General features: G+C 35.7%; 1 protein-coding gene across 4 annotated transcripts in view; it reads left to right on the top strand.

Moving 5' to 3' along the window:
* LOC134745584 (LIM domain only protein 7) overlaps positions 1 to 25660 on the top strand; it is a 221429-nt gene that overhangs the window by 158038 nt on the left and 37731 nt on the right. For all 4 annotated transcript variants that reach the window (XM_063679660.1, XM_063679675.1, XM_063679684.1 and 1 more), the window contains 2 exons: positions 11089 to 11289; positions 19929 to 20068. In XM_063679660.1, the coding sequence (XP_063535730.1) occupies positions 11089 to 11289; positions 19929 to 20068 (341 nt within the window). The remainder of the gene's footprint in view (positions 1 to 11088; positions 11290 to 19928; positions 20069 to 25660) is intronic.

Genomic DNA, 25660 nt, shown 5'->3' with positions numbered 1-25660 from the left:
TAAACTTGTAGCAAATTTAATCAGCTTTCGTTTTGTTTAAGTAGTCATGTCGCTAAGACGCAGTTTCCAAGATATCTTAAAAACCGAAAAATTTAACCTTCAAACCCCCCTCTTCCCACCGGCACCAGGGTTACGGCCGGGGACTTTTGATATGTTCATCTAACTAGTCCAAACAAAGTTACGTAGTCAAAAATTGTGTTACTAGCATTTCCCTCTATACCTTCTTATTGCTTGGCCTATAATGCAACAATGTTGTGGCAGTATTATAACGTGTCAAACTATTAAATTTTATGATAATAGTAACAGCGACATGGTAGCTTCCTATTTAAATGATAGGATTATCTTGAGAAATTAAATAAGTTGTATGGCGAGAACATACATAGTAACATGACTCTAATACAACCTACATATTGTCGTCGAGCTGAATTTATCAGCCCGAAATCATCCCTTAAGGGTGTATAAAATGGGGTGGAAATGTATAGTGTGGACCAATTTGGGGGTGAAAAAAGGATGGATTAAAAAGCAGATTTGTTAGAACCAAATTAATAATTCCACGCAGACGAAGTCGCGGGCAAAAGCTAGTTCTTATATACACTTATTATTATTGCAGGTGTTTAACACTAGCTGTCATTTGATTTAGATACGTAGCAATTTATCAATTTCAGTTGAATCATCATACTATCTTCCTATCTAATAAACTTTTTGATTATTATTACATTTATTACACAAAGCAAGCGTATACAAAATGTAATCACGACGTACCTCCTATTAATAAGAATGAAATATAATTTTTAGTTTTATTTTATTGCGTAACTTTCTTTATACATATTTTTAGGGTTCCGTACTCAAAGGGTAAAAACGGGACCCTATTACTAAGACATTACTGTCCGTCTGTCACCAGGCTGTATCTCATGAACCGTGATAGCTAGACAGTTGAAACTTTCACGGATGATGTATTTCTGTAACATCATGTGTTGTATTGCTATAACAACAAATACTAAAAAAAAGTGGGCGAGTCCGACTCGCACTTGTCCGGTTTTTTTAATTGGTTAACTCGAAGATACTGTGAAATAATGTAAGATAAACTATACTACTAATACTTCTTTTTAAGTTTTTGTACCAAAAAAGAACCCTTATGATGCGAATGTGTGTGTAAAGTAGTACGCAAGTTATAAATTAATTAATAGTTCATGTTTGTAACATATTTTTCACCATAATTTGTTACTTCTACTTGGCATCTCTATTATTGTGCAATATTGGGCGTCACACAAAGGTCAAAAGTGCCCATATTATGAACATGTTAAGCGAAAATGCCATGCGTCCATGTGGTAACGTTCTAATAAGAGATGTGACTTCGCATTATTGCTATTTACTATACGTGTAAAGGTTAATGTAGGTGATTATTTTGAGTAAGTTGTAAATTAGAATCTTAGCTATATTGCTACGAGTGTTTACGTAAGTCGCACGCGTAGGTTAAGGATTTCGTCAAACGGGAATTATCAATCAAAAAAAATAGTATTTTATACAATCGTGATATAATAGAGAGCTTTTCATTCGAGTACCGTGTTTAAGCAACGAAGCTTGCTGAGTTGCTTAAGTTAAGGTACGAGATTGAAAAGCTTGATTATATCACCTTTTTCTACGAGACAAAAAAATAATGCTTTCAACTAGTAGAATCATATAGGTAAACAAACCAAAAGTATACAGCTAAGATACGCGAGCTGTCGCAGCCCGCGATACCTTCATCCTCGTACGCGTCCCGGCCGCCGGGCCCGGCGCCCCCGGCGGATTGGTCAACGACACCTCCTCGTAACTCATGAGGCCCTGGTACTTGCTCCTTGCTAAATTCAATTTTAAGACAGTTTTTTTCTCGATTTTGGCCACCGTAGCCTATGGAGACTAACAAGCAACGCTAAGCGCTTTTCGTAGGGTATGGTTGTTGCTATATAAAGGGTGTCACATGCGCGTTTCTGACTTATGAAGCTATTCTTTCTACTACAACATAAAATAAAATGTTTTTGTTGGCCAACCAATCACAAAGCAGATGCGACGCAGCAGCGTGTTTAAGTAGGTCAATTTGCATTGAATCGAGTTTCCTTAAACAAGAAATATTTTATCGAAATATATGAAGTTCTATTTTCAAAATTTTTATATTTGACTAAACCGTATTGATAAAATTCTTATGCTTGAGTCGGAAGTGCCATAGACTATCCAACGTAGAAAAACATACTTACGTTACGAGGGAGGACATTCTGTGGAAATATGTTATGCGTTCTCTTGATTGCTTTATTAAGAAGATATTCAACTCCAATCAAATATGATCGTAGTTACCATGTTTATCTAGAAATCGTTCTCGGACATTGTTTGGAAAATACAGGGTTCAATATAAATATAAAGTATATATATACATATATATATACATATATATATGACAAGTTACTTGCTAAAGATAAAGTTAGAACTGATGCTGGCGGTAGTGGTGTTAAAAACAGAGTAAGGTCAACCGGGGCAAATGCGTTACTGTTTTTTTTTATTACTCACCTTTAACCCCATATTATGAATATTTAATAAGTGAATTGCAATATTCGTTTGCTGTGTGCTTTCTTCAACTCTTTTGCCAAGATAATTTGTGAAATAACTTTTTCGTTGCACTATAATTTAAATATATACGGTAAGGTGGGCTAAGACTATCACTTGACTTATATCGACCGGGATATGGACCGTGATTACCTTTTGTATTGTTTTCGAGCTCCTGATATTTTGACGTATAAGTCTTAAAACTAACCGTGAATAATTCAAAATTGTAGGACTAACACTTGTATGGAATTCTTATACTGTTAGTTTTGCCCCGAGCAAAATAAATTATGTTAGTCTTACCCCACCTTACTTTAGATGTTTTTTTTTAAACGGAAATTTAAGGGGCCCACTGACTATCAGTCCGCCGGACGATATCAGCCTATCAGTTGTTCGGAACTGTAAATTTTTTGTTCTAACTGACAGGCCGATATCGTCCGGCGGACTGATAGTCAGTGGGCCCCTTTAGAGACGCCTTTGCTACAGTTAGGCAAATTGCGTCTTTTTACAATAGTTTATAAAGAATTACGATAAGGCATTTCGAACCTCATGAAACGTATTCATAATACTCGTACAGTATTTTAGAAGATACAATCAATAAAAGGGGTCAAAACAGCAATTAACAACATCAAATAGAAAATAGTATAATTTCGGTAAATGCGTCCCTAAATTGTAGACTCGTTTATCCAAACCTAATTTCTAGATCTTGTAAACCTTTTTAGTGGATTAAAAAAGTAATTTAAAAAAAATAAAGAGGTTTTATTTAAGTGTGGGGCGAAAGTGTTTCTGGTAAAAAAAAAACTGGAAAATGCATTACTTCAAATATTGCAAAGCTTGGCAAACAAGAAGCAAGTTCCGTTCCGTAGAAAAGCTAGCATTAGAACATTTTGTATGGTCGAAGGGCTTTTAACTTCGCGAGCTTTTCTACTGACGAGAACTTCTTAAATAGCTGCTAAAACTACGTCTCAAGTATACTGGTAAAACTACGTATCAAGTAAAAAGGTTTTTGACCACTGACATTGGGGCAAATGCGTTACATAGACGCAATTACTTCAACATTATTGACGCATTTTGCCAAGTAAAAAAAATATCCTCCAAGAATTTGACATGGATTTTTTTCAAAAACAAAAGTATTATTAATACAAATTGTGGTTCGCATGTCTCAGTTAATTAATATTGAGCACATTTATTGCTAAATATTACCAAATATCTAAATAAAAATAAGGATGTAAACGGATTTTGTTGACTTACCTCATACACCGTGTAGGTGGGGTGAAACTCATTTTCATAAGAGCCAACTATTTGAATACGATTCGGTAAAACGCCCTCTATGTTACGTGTTGTCCTCCAAGTACTGCTGGCCTTTTTCTCTATATGGAGGGAACTGTAGTAACTGATGTTGTTTAAAAAATAACTCGATAGACGCAATATTTAAACCCCATAGTGGCAATTATCCCGCGGTTGACCTTAATGTTAATTCTTATACAATTACATATGTGAATTATGCTTACACAATGTTAAATGTTGTGAGCTTTCTATATATTCTGTGTTACGATCAAATCATTGTATCGGTTTTTCAGTTGTTTTGTAAACAGTTTTAAGCTATTTTTAACATAAACTTACTGCCGTAAATCATCTAATCAATCTTTATAACCTGCAAATGTTCCCGAACATAATTCATAAGACAATTGTATTTAAGCGAAGAATTAATCAAAGATTCAAATGTCAATCTCAACATTAACGTCATTCGTAAATATATAAACCAATAAACGAAGGGCACAGTGGAATTACAGTCCATTAAGTTAAGCAAGTTCGGAATTATGTTACTTGAGCAATATGCTTCAACATAATTTATTACATTATATGTTTAATTTATTGTTATTGAATAAACGTGGTACAGATACGTTATCTTCGGGCCTTCGATACAAGTTGCATTTATTCCAATAATTAGCAAGTTAATAAAGTAATACAATAACTATGTCCCTCTTATAACAGTTGAGAGTGAGAGAGAGATGTATTATTCAAAAGTTATACATTAAGTTATACAGTTTCCTGCAAAACTGTTTTCACAGTTTGACTGCAGGTAAGATAGTTAACTAAATTAGGAAGTAGTGTCGATAAAAGGAAATATCAAACGAGCGTCAGCGCTACTCAACATTAATTATGTTCATTCTTAAAATAACTATTGGTACACAAAAATATATTTTGTTATCTATGGTCAAAATATTATTTTGGCAATTTTCACACAAATACGAACATAAATAAGTACATCCATATTCACTAGCGTTAGTGTTAATCATTTCATATATATATGGTGTTAATAGTTATTAATACGAGCAACAGATGAGAGTAGGATTACATAAGTACCTATATTACATCGGCGTAATGTATAAAATTTTGTTCATTTGCTAGTTCGTAATATTTTATTCTGTCCTATAATAATCTTAAAATCAAACAAAGCATTTTCGATTTTTATCAGCCGATTAATCAAAAGACATTTGGCACATGTCAAAGGCCCATGGCCGACCGATGTCCTCTTTGTAACCACAATGGCAAAACCAATCAACCGTAATTGAAGAAGAATTAGCCGGCTGGTCAAATTAACCGAATAATTAGTTGAGACACGCAACCTATAAAAAGTGAATATTGCTTTAATTAAAACGTATCATATCACGTACGCAATAAGATTTGTTTTTGATTATTTTTATCACACTAACAATTAATAGCAACATGGCATTGGTCAGCTGCGTTAAAAATAATGCCGTTTTAGTAATTACTTGAGTACTTTCCCCGCTAGATGCTTGGAAAACCCGCGAAAGTTAGCTAGTTCTCGGCTGCACATCGCACACGCTCGTTGCGTCAAACGGAACGGCAAAAGTTATTTAAATTTTTTTAGGGCTTTTTAGAAAAAAGTCATTAACTTAGTGTGTCGTCATTTGTTCTTAGTATTATTTCACGAGTGAAAAAGATTCGAGCTTACTTACGATGGATGCTTAACTGACTGAGTGGTAAAGTATTTGGACTGAAGCATTTTTAACTGTATTTTTAGTTGGATATTGTATATCTTCTTTAATGTGCATTTTTTCCCTCATTGGCAGCATATGATAACCATATAATTACATATTTAAACACTAATAAGGAAACCTGTCAATCATCGATCGAATTATTCTGCAGGGATTATTTAGTAAATGCTACGAGTTTTTATATCTATTCTAAGTATATATATTTCTGTTAAAAGCATAAATGTCGAGATTTTTGTATTTAGACATGTTCTGGACTCTCTAGACTACTCTAGAGCAGCATCTATTTAAGAATTAAAAGATGTGAAAATGAAAACTAGTCTACAGATGTCACCATAAAGTGCAATAAGCATTGGCAATATCGCAGTTTACGCTTGATCCTTGACGGATTATTGAAGATTTGGACGCCGTGGTTATTAAATTAAATTATTACACAGGTACAATGTCGCTACGCTGCATGTTATTTTACTATCTAAGATTAACTCTTTGATTTGATGATAATGCTTAATGAGTATGAGGCATTGATTGCTGCACCTTGCAACTTTCCCTAAGTCTTACACATACATGTTCATATTGTAGAATATACAATAACTGACTTTTTGTCATTGCGCTCAAAATCCATTCATGCGCAGACAAATTGGCTTTTTACTGCAACCGGCCTCTTAATCAAAATATCAAAATTAGAACTAGCGAGTGACAAACGGCAGTGTCGAACACTGAACTAAGTCGAGGGTTCTATATTTAACCGAACCCAACGGAAATTTAGAACGGTCCACGGATTGCATTCGTTCTAAATTTAAATAGACTGCAGCTGCCACTGTGAACTTTGGATGGATTCCTTTCTTTAATCAGTAAAAAAAGTTTGTTTGTGTACATGTTTTTCTTCTGGGTTTTAAGATTATTTTTTTTGTTTTTATGTTATACAGATTATGGCTATTTATAATCAAAAGAGGAACTAAGTGCATTTTTGACCGGAAGAAAGAACTTTGTCGAAAAGAAGCTATTTAGAGGCCTCTTTTGGAAGAGAGTTAACTACTGTTGTAGGCTCCAGCAAATTAGATTATTTAAAATATGTTAGAAGCATCCATTGCATGGCTCCGCACGCACGAGTATTTGAGTGTGACTTTTGTATAATTCTGGTAGTTTTGTACCGTTACCAACGGTATTGTATAATGGTAAGCGAGTGATAATTATCGCAACCTCGTATATAACTTGCCCGTGAAATTGCAAATTCGACCTTGCTGCTTGGGTATTCAACTTCAAATTTTAAATTATTGATATGTGCCTTCGTCAGTAGTACTCAGTAGGTAATTGGTGGTAAGGCTGTATGGTACAGTGGTCAGTAATTAAAATGCCTAGTTTAGTTTGGACAGCTAGAGCATTTATTGACCGTGACATAATTGTACTTTTTCTAAGTGTATCTATATTTATTATTGCAGATATACGAGTGTTAAGCAATTGTTTGGATTTGTACATTCCAACTATATTCAAATTGGAGAAATACTGGAAATAAATATTCCTTTATAAATTGTAAATCCTAATTTCTAAGATATTAGGTTTCTTCTATTAGTTTATTTTATCAGTCACGCGTTTTGAAACCATAATACGTAAATATCCTTTTTATTAGGTCACGTATATCTATTTAAACAAAGATGAGCATTTCTTTTTTTTGCTATTTTTTTATGTGACCTTTTTTGCCACTTTTGTCTTATTTCTAGTCAGGATCACGAGCCCTTTTCATCCTTATAGGTGAAAAAAAGTGTCCCAAAATTCCATACATTTTTCAAACTTTCCTTTTTGTACCGCCATAGAAAGTATATGGGGATATGGTAACACAATAGGAAAAAAACCTTGGGACATTTTTTTATCCCATTAGGATCGAAAGAGCTCGTGATCCTGACTAGAAATAACACAAAAGTGGCAAAAAAGGTCACATAAAAAAAAACGAAAAAAAAGAAACGCTCAGATAGAAGTTTAATGTGACTCCAGTGTCTCCAGTGTCTTCTCGTTCGGTACGATGTATTTAATAGCCAAATAGCCAATAAAAATCAAAACAGAATCATCTTTTGCTGCGCTTCTGCAAAAGGTAAAAACGGGACCCTATTACTAAGACTCCGCTGTCCGTCTGTCTGTCACCAGGCTGTATCTCATGAACCGTGATAGCTAGACAGTTGAAATTTTCACAGACGATGTATTTCTGTTGCCGCTACAACAACCAATATTAAAAAGTACGGAACCCTCGGTGGGCGATTCCGACTCGCACTTGCCGGTTTTTCAATACTACGGCGTTACTCGCGACCGTCAACTTCGCTCTTCCGGCAATATGTCTGTCCATCCCTCTTCACCGCACTGGGTTCATGTCGAATTCGTTTTCCATGGAGGCGGCCGGACGGCCTTCCCTACAGCATTAAAAATGCTCAACATAGGTTTGCATTTAAGTGTAGCGAAGTATTATGGTCATTATACCTACACTGTACTGTTTAATGAATTGTTTTGTATATGACGTCTCTACTGTACCTACCCAATCTTATGTGTACCTACTACTGTACTGTACATAAATATTGAAACTTGCCTAGTTCCCTAATAAAAAGTCTCACATAGGTAGATGCGAGTTCAGTGCTTCACTAAAACAAAGTCGCTTTCCGCTGTCTGTCCGTCCGTCTGTCCCTATGTATGCTTAGATTTTCAAAACTAGGCAACGGCTTTGATGCGGTTTTTTTTAAATAGATAGTGATTCAAGAGGAAGGTTTATATGTATAATTTGTAAAGGTTAGGTCGTCATCAATATTTAGTAGTAGTAGTACTAGTAGTAATCACTTTATTGTACACAACACAGGTTTACAAAAATAAATTATAGTAATGGAAGTATAGTTATTTGTTATACAAGGGTGCAAAGTTGTATTTTACCCGCGAGTGTGGAATTGAACACGAGCAAGCAAAAGGATTCTATAGTTGAACCACGAGCGAAGCGAGTAGTTCTAAATTAGAATCCTGAGCGTAGCGAGTGTTTCAACACACGAGAAGTAAAATACATTTGCACCCGTGTGTAACACAAAACTTTTCCCCTCACTATAGCGAGGAAAGTTCAACATCCACAGGCGTTAGATCATCTTCATTACTGGAATCACTCATTTTTTTACGATAATACGATATTATAACAGAAAACTCTGGAAGTTGTGTATTTTTAAGTGTCGGAGTCGGTGAGAAATTTCTTTTTGACGATGCGTTTGGAAATTGCATCGACTCAACTTGTGCGTTCAGAATTACATTCAACATCATTTAAAAAAATGTTTCTCATGGAATTTAAGGTTTATGACTTAAAATCATTAAATAAAGCTAAATTTGGTATTTTTTGTTAAATTCTCAAACCATTTATTTAATGATACTTAATATGAAACGAACCATTATTATGATTTATGTTTTGTTATCTGTCAAAAGCTACTTAAATACGCTCCATCCAAGGTCAAATTACTTTCCCCACTAGTGGATAAAATGCGTTTTTCCCCGCTTGTTTTAAAGGATAAAAGACGGCTTTCTGAGCTAGTGAGGGGAAAAATTATTTACTTATGATTGGGTTAGCTGTGATTTCCACCGGCTCCAATAATAAATCACATCATGACACAAGTGACCTAGAAACCTTTAATCCATATTGTAAACCATTTACTTACTTAAGTATATTAAACATCCATATCGATCAAAAGATATACCTGTACCTAGTAGTCTCACTATGTTTACGCAATATGGCATCATCTTATTACTCAGCCTGATGACGGTGATCTAATACTGATGACAAGTATGTGCGACGTAACACAATATTATGATCGCGAATATAACAAATGGCATATGTAGTTATTTTGAATGTATTGCATAGGCGTTTCGAAATTGACGGTTGGTTTTGGTAGTCATAATTATGAGTTTATCCTAAAAGCGAAGTACGAGTACGGCTACCTTGGCATATATTATCGCCATAAGCTAAAACCCCAAAACATATTCATAAGGTACCCGTGTGTCTTTCCCATCACGGAAAAATGGTGTTCCGAACATTTGATAGAGTGCGCGGAGCCGGAGCCAACACGTAGAGTCTCTTTTGACACTTTAAATGTAAGGGGTACACAGAGATACCTTATTATTGTATTACGAGACTAAATCTAAATTGTAATACTTGTTCAGTATGACCTACATATTCACCTCTCATAAATAGTATGGTGACCCTGTATTTAAATGTTTATTATTGTAACTATCAAAAGTTGCCTTTAGTTTAGTTAGATACTTTCTACTCAAAACTAATGCTATAAAAATAACACTAATCGTCTGCATACTGTTAATCGATCTGTGTGCTATTTACTGTCGTTTATCTATTGTTTGTCGATCTTGAAGAAGGAAATAGACAAGTACTTATGTCATTAGGTATATAATAAGTATTTATGAAACACGGAAAATACATTACTACAATATCGTCCTACCTGTATGATTCGAGCAACTCCATAGAAAGTTGATCTAAGATAAATGAGACATACTTACTCGTTGTATGAAATCGTAAACAGTTTTGCCCATACGCAAATTTTATAGGTTGGCCGGAAATAGAACTCGACATGTAGTTATATAATATACCTAGATGTTATTCCCAAATAAAACATAAAATGATTGTTGCTGCAGGCGTAGTAGAAAATGAAGCATCGTTGTGATAGAAGATGCAGCACTAGGCCACAACAACTAAAAGCCTAATTTTTTTTAAATAAAATTTACCGTGAAGCGTGTCATTTGGAAGAGGCGGTAATTATTGTCTCGATCATTAATCAGCTAGAAATCATAGCCAGTTGCTACAATGAAATCTTTGCCTGGATTTAAGACCGTATCACAAATTTACGTAAGAGCTTATAATTTAGAGCTTGATTTAAGTAACTAATTATAATACCATTATTTACTAAACTTTCGATTTTTTTACTCTATTAGGTACTGGTTTCGCTTAAGTAATAGTCGCAGATTTAATGAAAGTGACAAACTATATAGGAGTTACTAAATCAATGTGCAAAGAATTTAATCAGTATATAGTTGACCATGATGTTGATGTTGTGATGTTGTTGTGACTAGGCGTCATTGTTCCAGAAATAACTAAATAAAGTAAGGTCTTCAATGACCTCGTGGCTCAATGCATATTAGACAAAGTCATAAAGTAAAATCTACGTGACTTCTAACAGTAAACATTTTTGTATCAAAAGGAAACTAGGAAACAATTATGAATAATATTTTATTTTATTTGTATTATTATAAATAAGTAGAACAACTATTATAAGAATGATAAACTATAATTGATGTCATATACGAAAGAAAAAGTGACCAAGGACTTCAGTGCCCAGGGCTGGGATTAATTTTCTTTCGTATATGACATCTATTTCAGATTATGAAAGGAAACTTGTCACCTAGTCTCATTTACGACGTGTCTATAATGATTTTTAAAACCTAAGACTAACAAATATGTTTTGTATTGTTCCAGACAACAGACAGCGCTGACTTCCTCACAACACGGCCGCACACAGCAGCGGTGTTGCCGGGGAAGCCGGCGACGAACCCGCTGCAGTTCGTGCGGGTCGCGCCCGCCGACCTGGGTAGCCGCGCCCGCGAGCAGCTGCGGCGGGCCGAGCTCGCCAAGCGGACAGAGCCCGCGCGGGTGGAGCGCCAGGAGGAGTGGCAGTCAGTAAGTACTACGAGTGTAAAAGCAGGCCACGAACCACTGCAGTTCGTGCGAATTGCGCCTGCCCAGTTGAGCTGGGCAGTGAGTAATATTTCTGTGGAAATGTATAAATGTCCTGAAGATGTTTATAGGCGTGTATCAAAGATGACTTTTGCGTTGCCTTAAGGAATCCTTCATTTGGGCAATCGTAAGGTGTTCCTCCACTACCTGACTTTTTTGGCTGTCTCTCTCTCTCTCTCTTCTCTTCACTATCAGAATCTATACATATAATAAAGCGAAAGAGGGTCGAAAGTCTGTACATGGAAGATATTCGAAAAAAAATTGGCTGGGGATACTTAGAATCGATAACAGAACACATTCCAACAGTTTTTAGATTTTTTGTCTGTTTATCTGTTTGTCTGTTTATCTGTTTGTCTGTTTATCTGTTTGTCTGTTTATTTGACCGCGCAACTAATGAAAACGGCTGAACGGATTTTGATGAAAACTTTACTAATCTGTCGAAAAAATCCACGGCCAGGTTATAGACTATAAAAATTTGAGAAATTTTACCCCTAAGGGGGTTAAAAAGGGGATGAAAGTTTGTATGGGGTTCAAGATTTATTTTAAGCTAGCAATTTGAAACTTCGTAAGAAGATATATTATTGAAATACAAGAAAATTAATTTCAGCGTTTTTGAAAATTCATCCCTTTAGGAGGTGAAATAGAGGTTGAAAGTTTGTATGGAGATCAATTTTTTTTTTGAGTGCGTTACTTGAAACTGTATAATGGGCATATTATTATAATATAGGAAAAGTGATTTTAGCGTTTTCAAGAATTCGTCCCCTAACAGGGTTAAAAGGGGGTTGAAAGTTTGAATCCATTACAAATGCTTTGAAACTTCTTAGAAAGGTATGATAGACGATTACAAAAAAACTAATTTTGACGTTTTTGGAAATTTAACCCCTCAGGGGGTTGAAAAGGGGATGAAAGTTTGTCTTGGGGTGCAAATTTTATTTTAAGCTAGAAACTTAAAACTTTTCATAACTTTATTATATTAAAAAGCAAGAAAATTGCTTTCAGCGTTTTTTAAAAATTCATCCCCCCATGGTGGTGAAAAAGGGGTTAAAAACTTTATCTTGATAACTATATCATTTTAAGTACTAGGCCAAGTTAGGTATCGTTTTTGTATAAATCGGGTATGCCGAATTGATTTATGATATCAAAATGATACCATTCCCAAGTGAAAACACAAAAAAATATGAAAAAACTTTTTTTAATTTCTCTTTACGCTTAGACCGCTAAACCGATTTAGATAAAATTTGGTATAGAGATAGTTTGAGTCCCGTGGAAGAACATAGGGTAGTTTTTAACCAAAAAAATGGAGACTGCGTTTGCATGGAGAAGCGGCCGTGCCCTTTCCTCTTAATAATGGTCACGAAGGTGGGTACTTTAAAAAAAACATTTTTCAGTAAATGTCAAACGATTTGGGACTTAAACGCGTTACCATGCCTTCCCGAAAAAAATCGAATCTTTCGCGAAAGTCTCGCAATGCATTGCGGCCACAAGGGGCACGGTCTCAGGAGTCTGAGAAAAACCACGGTGAGAGACTCAGTGGCGCTCTAGCCAGGCAGGTCGCTTCGCTTTCGGCTGAAACGGCAAGCCAGCGCGAGTTCGATTGTGATCCCAAATACATCGTACGTAATACATATGTAGGCGCAGATCCTGACGGAGTGTGGCGCCGGAGAAGCCGTGTTCATCCCGCGTATCCCCTTCAGTCCGAGCAACTTCCCGTTCCACTTCAAGCGCCTACAGGTCCCCGTGAGCGTCTGCTTCGGTATGACCATCAACAAGTCGTAGGGGCAGATGCATTTCCCACTCCGAAAACAAAAAAAAAGGGGCAGACGCTGCCCGCCGCCGGCGTCATGCTTAGACTGATTTGACTGGAGGACCGATTTGGATGCTATGATTTTGATGGGAACACCCAAATATTCCGAAATACGTTTTTCCGATTTTTATAACCACGACTTTCATAATCCCGATTATTTATAAGTCCGAAATATCAAAATTACGATTTTTAAAAACACGATGGAATAAAATCACGAATGCTATAAATAACGAGTGCTATTTCCGAAAACTTAAAATCCGATTGTCACTTGACAGAAAGCTTAAAGTTCCGATTTTACACTTTTCCGAAATTTTTTTTTCCGAATTCTTAAATTCCGAAAAATCATTGTCCGATCGGAAATAAAATAATTCGGTATTCAGAAATTCGGTTTTTTACAAGATCGGAAAAATGAAATCCGTGATATTCAAATGAAGACTCACGTTTTAGTAATTATTACGGGTACCTGTCGTGCCGCATCATGTTAAATTCGGCATAAAATATTTTTGGCATAAAAATTCGGCATAAATAAACCGAACCCGAACTGTTGCTAGAAGTGGGTTAGGTTAGGTTAGAACTGCGACCCCCAAGAAAACGAACTGTTGCCAGAAGTGGGTTAGGTTAGGTTAGAATTGCGACCCCCAAGAAAACGAACTGTTGCCAGAAAAGTGGGTTAGGTTAGGTTAGAACTGCGACCCCCAAGAAAACGAACTGTTGCCCGAAAAGTGGAAATTAAAAAATTGGGATATTTAAAATAGGAATCACGTAAATTCAGAATAAGGGCAATTCCGAATTCGTGATTTTGAAAATCGTAAATGTTAAATTCGGTGTTTGCCACCATCGGAATTGTTATAGTCGGAATTATGTAGTTCGGAATTTACAATATTCGGCTTTTTGGGTTTTCGGAAATATAAATCTTCGTGATTTTCATCATTCGTAATTATGACAGTCGGAATTTTGATGGGTCGAGCATTTAAAAATCGGAATGATAAAATTCGACATTCTAAAATTCGGAATAAAAAAATTCGGAATTATGTAGTGTACCCGATTTGCATAGGTACAGTCAAGGACGTAAAAATACATAAATGGTACTGTATTTTTTATTATTTTGACCCATGTTCTTTCACTGATATGCGTTAAAATTGTTAAATAATAACAAACGAAACCGTCAACGCCCTCTATACGAGAGTAGGCAAAAGGTAGTAGCGACATCTGATCGAGAATCAAATTTTCGTGATTTTCGAGGCACGTTTTTTCCTTAGACTGTATCCATCTATTACGGAGTTATATCTATCTTTGGTGGTAGGTACCTAATTGTAAAATATTTTATCTGGACTACAGTCCTCTAGCGTATCCATCTGTCAACTTTACTTTAAGTTCTGTCTCCAGGGGACAGGGAGATAAATTAGGGCTGAATTAGCCGCTTACTGACACAGACCGAATTCCACGCAGGCGAAGCCGCGGGCACAGCTAGTACCGAATAAAGTAGTCACTTTGTCAGTTCCACTATTGTTAATTTCCTTTGAAACCATTTCCCATCAAAAGGCAACTGGCTAAGAGACATTAAGAGAGAACGTATCTGCGACCTTTATGACGTTTAGCCGTATCAATTAATCTCTAAGACAGTAATGGTAGTTTCATGCCATTACCCTTTCCGACCATGTCTAACCTGTATCGCTCCAATATTTCTCCAGTAATGCCAACTGCGTATCATTATCCCTTCTAACTTCCGGTTAATTTTTAAACTGACCTTAATTGAACGTTCTGTGAAAGAAAGTGCAGAACGAGGTTAATTGAAGATAAGATATATTATTCTGATTTTTTTGTGTCGTTCATATACGAGACGGTTATGGAAAAACTTGTGGGATGGTAGTTTACGTTAGAGTTTGGCGAATCGAGACCAGTCAAGAAAGCTTACTTACCTTAGTTATAGACTATAGTAGCTTGTAGTATTTATATATAAGACTCGCAAGTAACAACGTGGCTGGTGCGCGTGCAAAAGTACCCGATTATTTTTTATGCCGGTAACTTCGTTTTTTTTTGCAATCGAATAAAAACCAAAATTACTGTAGTCAAAAATAAACACCGCTTCTGAATTTAGGTACCTTGTGCAAAATTTAAATCTCCAATATTCAAAAACGGAAACAACATTTCACCTTTAGTTTGTTTCTCAATTACCGAATCGAAATCTTTGGAGTAAGCTCCGGAAGCCGGTGCATTCCCAAGGCTTCGGCTGATACAATGGCGCCCGCGCACTTCCGGTAGGGATTCGCCGTCTCGCTTTAATGTTGGCGTTCATTTGTTCCTTCGGCATTTAAGGAGATTTTAAAAAGGAATAACAATGTAATTTAGTCGTGTACCTGCTATAACAATGGCGCTATGAATTTATTGCCTCACTTATTTGAATAAAATATTTCTTGATCTGTTGGTACGTATATCACCCTCTTAAAATAAATTATTATTGTCGGTATGGACGGTATGTCATATGTGCCAACTTATTAACCACAAATTGCCTTAATCGATTCGCCCGGGTATTTCACCCAAAACCTTACAGCACATAAGCAAGATTATTACCACCACCTTAATCGGTAACTGTAATGCGATAATTAAAACCGATACTATCAACCTCGTAGTCAACATTGACCGTTTTAATATAAATCAAAATCGAACGACCAGCCACTAAATGAAACGCGTGAAGGTTATCTCGTTTTAAATTATATTTGGTATCTTAATCTGAGCATGCACATTGCACATTAACATGCCTCGTCGCGAAAGCACGAGAACACATTTAAGTATCGCAATTAAGTATTATCGACTGGCTAGAGAAACTGGATACGTGGTAACTGTCGTAAGTAATGAAACGTAATCTGTGTAAAATAAAATGTTATATATATAGGTATTTGATTATGCTCTGTGAAGGAAGACAGCATGGAAATCACACCTTATGAAGTAATCAAAAATAATAAAGACTACATAGTGTGTAGTCTTATTACTTTTCTATCTATATTTATCTAATGACCTCATTAGAACAACAATGACTTAAGTGTCTTATTATTTAATTTACATTGGTCATTATTCTCCCAGTATGCTGTTAGTACGCACAAAAAATTGCCGGTTAGAAATTTGTACATTCAACGTTTTTCAACCTGTCGTTAAATCTTATCAGCGATTGGCTATCATTACTAAGATTACTATTACTATCGATAAACAACCGAGAACAGCAATCAACAAAAACTGGTCCTAATTGAAAAGACTTATGCCATGTGTTACCCGCCGTACAGGCTGCAATTGGTTTTAAAAATATACTGAAGATTACAATTGCGATCAGATTTAATAGGTAGGACTTACTTAGTTGACTTAACTTTCAAACGTGTGTGAGACGAAATAAGGTTGACTTTAAGTTACATAATCTAGTCTAACAAGACATTGTGTAAATTAACCCTAGGTATTTATTTGCACTAGGTGGGTATTAATACTAGGCATTTTGCCGTAAGTTTGGTCCAAGTAAAAAATGTTGTATGTAAAATTGCTTAGGAAGATTACAGGCATTCAATTTATTAATATTGCATTTAAAAAAAGTTTGAAGCACTTTAAAAACAGTACAATTTAATTAAGATTACTACTAGCTCTAATCAGTTCAATATAATTGAATTGCCAATGGAAGCGAACTGATTTACAATTTACTAATGTAAGTAGTATCTTATCTTATACCTTTAAACGAGCAATTCATGTATATATATTTACATATTTCGGAGATCTCGGAAACGGCTCTAACGATTTCGATGAAATTTGCTATATGGGGTTTTCGTCGGCGATAAATCGATCTAGCTTGGTCTTATCTCTGGGTAAACGCGCCTTTTGAGTTTTTATGTTTTCCGAGCAAAGCTTAAATTTATCATAAGTATAATCGCAGACATCATTAAAAACAATGCATTTTTACAAATATATTTTTCCAGAAAAACGCATTCCGTTTTGAACCGTCTAAGATAAGTACCTACTTATTAAAACTGCTTACGTATATTATTTAAGCAGTCGGTCTAAGATTGCAGTTTGACCAGAAAATAACATGTTGAAATAAAAAATAGACCGTCGCACGCGATCCCTGACACGCTCACTCCTCGTACAGTCAGCATTGCCATGGTTTTCTTTGGCATGACCAGAACAAAGTCGTGGTATTTCCTAAAACAAATTAGTCGTTTGGGAAGAATTCCTATCGTGTATATCATCCCTATAAATGTATGTATGAAAATGTCGATTCCATTTTGCGTTGAAAATACATGCACCATCTGTCGGGGTTGAAATTTGAATAAAATAGAATTAGTAGCCACAGCCCACACGAGGCTGGAGGGGTCAAATTAGCTTATCTCTAACCGTTAAGCTTATAATTATGTTCAGGTGTCTACTTAGTAGATAGATATGTATAATGCGCCTCAAAGGATTGATCCGTTTTAATTGTCCTTATCTGCCGGAATAATATGCACTGGTGGAAATTGAAATTCTTCTATAGTCAGAATTCGTTTTTACATATATATTCTCAAGACACTACAATTTATAACATTTTGCATTGTTACCTCTCCCCTACCCCTAATGCATGTAGTCGACAAGAATTTCTAAAATTGTTTCATGGCTAGAAGCTATAGCGATGCGTTTTTCTAAACACGGCGATACCGTTGTATCATTTACTCGTGTACTCGTAGAAATGCGATTGCGATCGATTCTGCAGATAAATTGTGCAGCAAACTGTATCACGACGGCACTATCCTGCTAGAACTGAATCTTAAAAGTGCACGGAATGACGTTTGCTGCAAGTGCAACACACATAGCGGTTTTTATAAATATCTTGTACTACATATACTTATTTATATAGCTATTGTAACAAACGCGTGTTGCGATATATGTATTTATTTGGCCACTTTGGCTGACTCTCATCTAGTTGATGATGACTGTACTTACAGAGTTTTATGGGATTGATTCTTTAAAGTGATAATACACGATTCGCTTTCGGCGTGTGATGAAATGAAATTTATTTAATTTCGTAATTAAGAGGTCGCAAACATGGAGCTGTTCTGATTATGCAGTCGGAAGATGACCAAAATAACTTTCCGACCAAAAAAAAAACTGAAAAAGTAACCGCTTCAAATTGAGGCCAAATTTGTTTGCTTGAATACATTTGTAAATACAATTTGTAGGTCAAACACGTTCTGTTTCAAATTATTTCAAACTTATACCGTCCAAACGAAATATCTGCAATTTCACAGAAGCTTATTTGTTACGTTAGAAACCCTTTGAATACCATGCCGCTAAACCAGGTAATCGCTACCTCCCATGCTTTGCCCCACCCTGAACCGAATGCAACGCGTGCAGAAACGTCCTTGCGCTGCTGGAAGCCAATCAGTCCTAAATGCCGCATTCCTTTCCTACCCTCACGCTCACCACACCAGAGCTACGGCTACAGCCGACATATTGCATACATAATGGTGGAAAACGACAACTAAGTAGTGTTGGTAGCACTCGAGTATTTTGTTTTTTTACGCGATTGCGCTTAAAAAATACCGAGGTTCCGAGTCTTAAGTCCCGAGTCGAGTCCTTTATTGAGTCTTTTAAGCGCAACTGAAAAGGATCCGAGCTTTCGGATAAAGACTTCGTCATAAGTTTTGTAGGTTTTATTGAACACTAAGGAAAATAGGCTTTATTGAATGATGATTTCCTCACCTATAAATTCCATGTCGAGACAACGCATTTGACAAAACTTTTGTACATAATTTGAGAGTTCTCTTCAAAGGATTCGAGTCTTTACAAAAGGTCTCAATAAGAACTCAAGTTTCGACTCAATAACAATGTAAAACTGAGTCGAGTCTTAAACTCACTCAAAAGACTCGAGTCTTAACCAACACTACGACAAAGTAGCTAGATCTCTGTTGTTGTATACCTACTTGAGTATTTACCTCGCATTAAAATGGTGTCAAACATCTCCAGTCATCGCTAAGCGGGTTTTTAAAAGCTATAGAATAATTGTATTATCAAATGAAACCTCAAACATATCTATTAGTATCTATACTCCAACCCTACTTAGGTGAAAGCAAGCCAATTTCTAAGTTAGTTTTACTTATATAGTTATATAGTTATATAGTTTACTTATATAGTTATGTTACTATCAAGTAAGATACTTCTGTGCTATCAAGCTACTTTCAACAGTATTGGTGACATGTAGCCTAACCCCAAGATCCAATATGTCTTCTCAAAATCACTACAAAAAAACCGGCCAAGTGCGAGTCGGACTCGCGCACAAAGGGTTCCGTACCATTACGCAGAAAACGGCAAAAAAACACGTTTGTTGTATGGGAGCCCCACTTAAATATTTATTTTATTCTGTTTTTAGTATTTGTTGTTATAGCGGCAACAGAAATACATCATCTGTGAAAATTTCAACTGTCTAGCTATCACGGTTCTTGAGATACAGCCTGGTGACAGACGGACAGACAGACAGACGGACGGACAGCGGAGCCTTACTAATAGGGTCCCGTTTTTACCCTTTGGGTACGGAACCGTAAAAACTAAAGCAGAAACGCTTTCCACATAGATTTTCGTACATTGACCCGCCTGTTGCTATCTCTATTGCACGCGCATAATTATACTACTATTGCACGTGCAATAGAAATAGCAACAGGCGGGTCGTTGTACGAAAATCTAAAATATGGAAAGCGTTTCTGCTTTAATATTATACTTATTGGTTTAATACATACAAATCTTATCTCATATGTTTTCTTTACTTTACCCGTAGAATCTGGACAACTGGAAATCTTCGCGGCGGAAGCGAGTAGAACATATCATAGAGCGGTGCGTGGAAGTGAGACGGATGGAGAACGAGCCCAGCCAGCCGCGGGGCAAGTCCAAAACATTCAACGAAATGCTGGAAGAACGGTAAGTTTTATATTGATGTTATCTATTCATGTAGAGCAAGGAAATTCTACTGATTATCTGTTTAGTAATCAAAACCTCGCTCGGTTTTAAATATTTAAATAACACGTAGAAGTAGACACTACCAAAAAAGTAAAGGATCAAGCTAAAAGGTCAAAATAAATCCAAACTAGTTTTCAATCCATAACAAAGATACCGTTTGCCATATTTATTAATACCTACTTATAATCTCAGTAACTCATATGAATTCCGTGATTGTTGACAACCTTGACAATGTGAATTTATGATCTCAGCTATATTTCTTTCCTCCGTGGACATAAGGTACTAACTAAAGCAAATTTCTCACTTAGATATGCCCTTGCCTGATAGAGGAAATATAATTCCACTTGTAGATACAGATCAGCACTCTTATTGCCTTCGTATTAAAGTCCACTGTGGAAAACTCTAAAACTGTAGGTAATATACATGTCGTCGAGTGTTCACGATGACGGATCTACACGGACATGCAGGAATGCCATAACACGCCTTTACACGACATTTAGCGGTCTGAATGCGTTCACAACACTCAAAACATGCAGTTTAGATATAATAATCAGCATTCAATTTAATGTTGAGAAGGCCGCTCGTGGGCGCATCTACCTACTGTTTGTGGTAGGTATTTGAAACCTGGTTGTTGTTATTGTGCTATTACCTATTAATTATTCACACAATACTATAAGTATAATGGACAATGATTATCTTTAATGCTGCTTTAATGTAATTAAAAACCTGCCTCACCAAACAGAAAATTCAAATTATCAAAAGCCACAGTGTATGCGGCTCATGACAATTGCATTAGCCGAAATACGAATATAATACAGTTCCATTACACGGTTCCATTATTTTGTGTTGTTTGTGATCAGTTCCGCTGTACCAAAAATATGAGTGTAAGTAGCTTAAAAATCTTAAGAAAGTAAACTTACCACTAAACGTGGACTTAATTAAGGAGTCATTAAGGAGTTCTGCTTTGGTTTTCATCAGTAGATCCACTTCAACAAATAGATATTCCTAAAAAAAAATGTACGAGTAATACAGATATTATAGTTAATCACTATAGGTGTGCCTGAAGATTTTCTTGATTTCACCAGGATTCATAACTAATCAGCACCGGGGAAGTATTCAAACATAAAATAAAACGGACCAGTCGTAATCTTCTAGTAGTAGAGGAACAGGAACATTAAACATATAAAAATATGATTCCAACAAACTACCGACTCTTTTTTTAATTCGGCTTAGAAAGGAGCTCGGTTTGGTGTGATTTATATAGGGTGGCCCAGTGATAAATTCTCTTTTCGTATTGACGTCTTTCGTTAAAATGCATTTATCATTGGCCCACCCTATATTTTATTAAAATTCTGCCATTTCGGTCTACCTATACTTATTACACCGGTCGGCACAGACAGACCACGGTGCGAGTCCTAGCCGTCAGTAAGTCTGAGTAAGTAGATTAATGTATTCGTTAATCCATTTAGCTACGAGTATATACGTTCTACTTTGGTTCGTACTAATCGTACCACATGCATCATCCATATTTTCAAGAACATATATGACTACTCTATTATTTATAATTAAAAGTAATAAAGCTACGTAACAATTAAGTGCTAGGTACATTCTGATATATCACATTGCACAATTTAAAGATGATAGACGACCGAAGGGATCCCTATTAGACTAATTGGGTAATCGAACATATCATTTTTGATTTATGAAACTGGTAAATAATTTATTATTTTATGCCACCGGTTTTTATTGTATCTTACTCTTACAACCTCGTATATTATCAATTTTACACTTGCAAATGCAACCTTATCTTAATCAAAATGAAGTTTACATTTCAAACCATAGCAAATATGTTAGATTTAATCAGTCAATTCAGATGTACTTATTATGATGAAACGAATTGACATTACGAAAAATCGGTTGTGGAAATCGACACTGCAATTATGCCTGTGTGTAATATTATATGACATATGTATTTATAAAGATCGCTTGCGTGGTTAAAGTGGAACGTTATTGACTAAATAACTTAAGGTTAAGTGCCATTGAATACGGTACATGTATACTGTATAGAAGTAAGGGGTAAGACGAATGGTAACTATCACATGTCAGCTCTCGAAAGGTTGTCATTAATTATTGGCTGTTACTTAATCTATTTGTGTCTTATAACAGATACTAGTGTGAGCTCCAATGTCATGACCTGTTATTCTAGCTAGTTGAACGACGAAACTAACGCGACGCTGTGCGTTAATAAAAACGGATTTTCGCGAAATACTTATACAACTACTCAATGCTGTGTTACAATGTTCTGCATTTGATCTATGAGTCAGGGTGACACACTCAAAAGCAGTGAAAAATTGTCATATAAAGTGACCCGTTTTCATGTCTCAGAAGTGTCATTTTAATTATCTATTGTTTTGAAATAAGTTTGATAAATACGGCTCTGTCGTGACTTCACATACCTAAGTACATATAATCAAAAACAGTCTCATTGTTCTTTATTGTGTCTTCGCAAACAAATCTGTAACAATTATCGCAATACAAGTGTTTTGCAGCCTTCGAAGAAATCGATTTGCCACGTAGCGTGGCAAATCGATTTCTTCACAGACACTAGGTCTGTGAGGCTTCTCTCGCATATCGGTTATAATTGACTTAAGTACCTAATGTGTAATATAATTAGATTTGGCTTTTGCGTCATTGAGAAACGTGACGGTGGAAACCTTAATCAGTTTTGACATTTGCTTATGACACGAAATTAGGCGGTTTGTAACTAATAGAGTTAGACCCAAGAAAAGTCTGCAACGATTTAGATAGCACACGCATTTTCATAGAAGTTTGACGTGTAACTGTGAATACTTGCACTGCGTGGGCTATCAAAATCGTTGCAGACTTTTCTTGATCTAACTCTAGCATACCTTGGCGATTTAGTATGCTACAAATTAATTGAACAGACCGTACAGCACACTTAACCAATCGCGTATTAAATTCAAACTAAAATTGCGCTAGACGATCCATTCTGCCTATCATTATTAGGTAATCATTCCGTTTTTTTACACAAAAGGAGGGACGATTACCTACAGAAAAGAAGTGCAAATGGTTGACTAAGCCGTTATTCTAATTTACTCGCGTTACAAAGTTGCCAATAAGTCCACTAAATTGGTAACGGTAAACTTTAATTTTCACGCCAACTTTTCAGCATTTTAATTAAAATCCTCTACTTGTTTACGTCATACATTTACTAACTGTGCGTACCTATGTATAGGTAATGTTAGATCCTAAACCAGCTAACCATGCCTAAAATGCTGTCAACGCGGTTCATTCAGTCTCAAAAGTGTCAGTTTCAAAAGGAAACCGACTTTCCTCTAGGGGGCGCCGCGGTATAAGTTACACGGTCCGCATCGAGTTACATTGTGCAGGCTATATACACGGTGGCTAAAAAATAAGTGCATTCTCTTTTGGGATTATACTGAACAACTTTTACTATGGGACCAACCTCAAAATCGCGAAATTAAATTGGCTGTTTCATGCATTTTGGCCGGTCCATTTTCTATGGAAGGGTTAAAAAAAATATTTCACGATTTCGTGGTTGGTCCCATAGTAAAAGTTGCTCAGTATAATCCCAAAACGTCCCTGGCAACGGAGAACATGAGGAGCAGTAGGTTAGCGTGGTATGGGCTTGTAATGAGGAGGGATGAATGCTATATAGGCAAAAGAATGTTAGGGATGAATGTTGATGGACGGAAAGACTCAAAAAACAATGGATGGATTAAGTGAGAGGATATGAGAAAGAAAGGAGTGTGCTGAGGTGACGAAAGATAGAGGAAAGTGGAAGAGAAAAACATGTTGTGCCGACCCCACATAACGTGGGATAAGAGCAGGAAGAAGAAGAAGCAGTGTATATTCATAACTGGAGTATTCGATTCGGCCCTTCATACATTCGGAAACCCAAATAGTGCATAGATTTCCTCATCAGTTTCCCTGCCAAGTTCAAATTTATCCAATTACAGTATTATTTTTGACATTTAGATTTTATTCTAGAAACATTCTAGACTGGTATTTTTTTATAAAAAAAAATATGTTAAACGATCTTTTTGTGAAATTCTAAGTATTCAATTTGATATGTATTGTTTTGTAATTCAATATTATTATCGAATAATATTAACATCAATAAATTGCTCTGATAACTTGAATTATTGTATGTTCATTTACGACATTCGTAAGTATTCAAATTTAGAACTCTTAATTCTGTACTAATAAAAGTGACTACGTGTAGTTAATTTCAATATTACATTTTTATCTTAATTTAGTAAACCATTGATCATTTTACTGAGAAATTATTTGGTGAATCGAAATCAAATACGCTGCAATAAATATGCTTACACGATATCTGGTCATAACCATCAAATAAATAATAAAACCAAAAAACTTATATTAAAACAAATTCAATAGGTTAGGAGGTTCGTAACTATGTCAAAGCAGTGGAAACTTCATTACAAAATTACACTAATTACTACATGCGTAACAAATCTTGTACAATCTGTACATTTCATTAAAACAATCATATTTAACTTTCGAAACGACATAACACCTAATTAATAATTGTTATGTCATATCCTGGTGTCCGTTAAACAGAACAAAATGAGCCAAAAAATGTAAGTAGCCACTTAACAAGTTCTAAAAACAAAACGAAGAAACGATTTATCTATCATGGCTTTATTTAATCTTATCGTCTTATCTGCGACTGTATCTTAAAGTAAATATAGCTAAATATTGCAATACTTACAGAACCTTGTAGCTTGGTTATTTTTGTTACTTTTACTGATTGTGTCTTACCTCTGTTGCTTAATCGGTATACCGATTATAACTGTAAGTATCGGTAGTTGCGAAGTTAGTAGATATCTTATACTGCTTTACGATTAATCATTATTATCCAAACAACGATATAAAACAAATTAAATATCATCAGTAGTGAGTTGTTGTTCTTTATTAAGTTTTACCTGACCTTATTATCATTGAACGTGCCTTGATATCAACATTTTAGAAAAAAGTCAAGCTATTTGCTTAAAGTCTGGTTTGAATTGATAAATTTCGATGTCGTATAAGATAAGATCATGAAATATTATAAATCAGCTTTTGAAATAAGGATCATATTCAATTTTAAAAAGTAGACTGGAGATGGTTTAACAAATAAAACAACACTTATTGTTGTAATGATTTCAGTGGGCCTAATATGGTCCGCTTTTGAAGTCTGGTTTTGTAGCCGTCACCTTCTAAAAATATGTAAGTGCGAGAGTGACGCATAATTCGATAAATGATAAAAGTGCAACCATAATATACCCATAGACTAGTTTGTTGATACAAATACGACACGATTCCGAACGCCGCCGCGCGCCGCGCCGTTGCCGCAACAACTACAAGACAAGTGTCGATAATACTCGTTGTGACACAACCGATAGTTTTTGATAGTTATCTGACAGTCTGATCTCACACCATCTGATAAACTGCCACTCGTTGACATTATAATAAGAGTTGCTTAACCTGTCCCCAGAAAAGATGAAT

This window comes from Cydia strobilella, chromosome 1 (genome assembly GCF_947568885.1).
Source record: "Cydia strobilella chromosome 1, ilCydStro3.1, whole genome shotgun sequence".
Classification (NCBI taxonomy): domain Eukaryota; kingdom Metazoa; phylum Arthropoda; class Insecta; order Lepidoptera; family Tortricidae; genus Cydia; species Cydia strobilella.
This window is presented reverse-complemented; position numbering and strand designations above follow the sequence as displayed.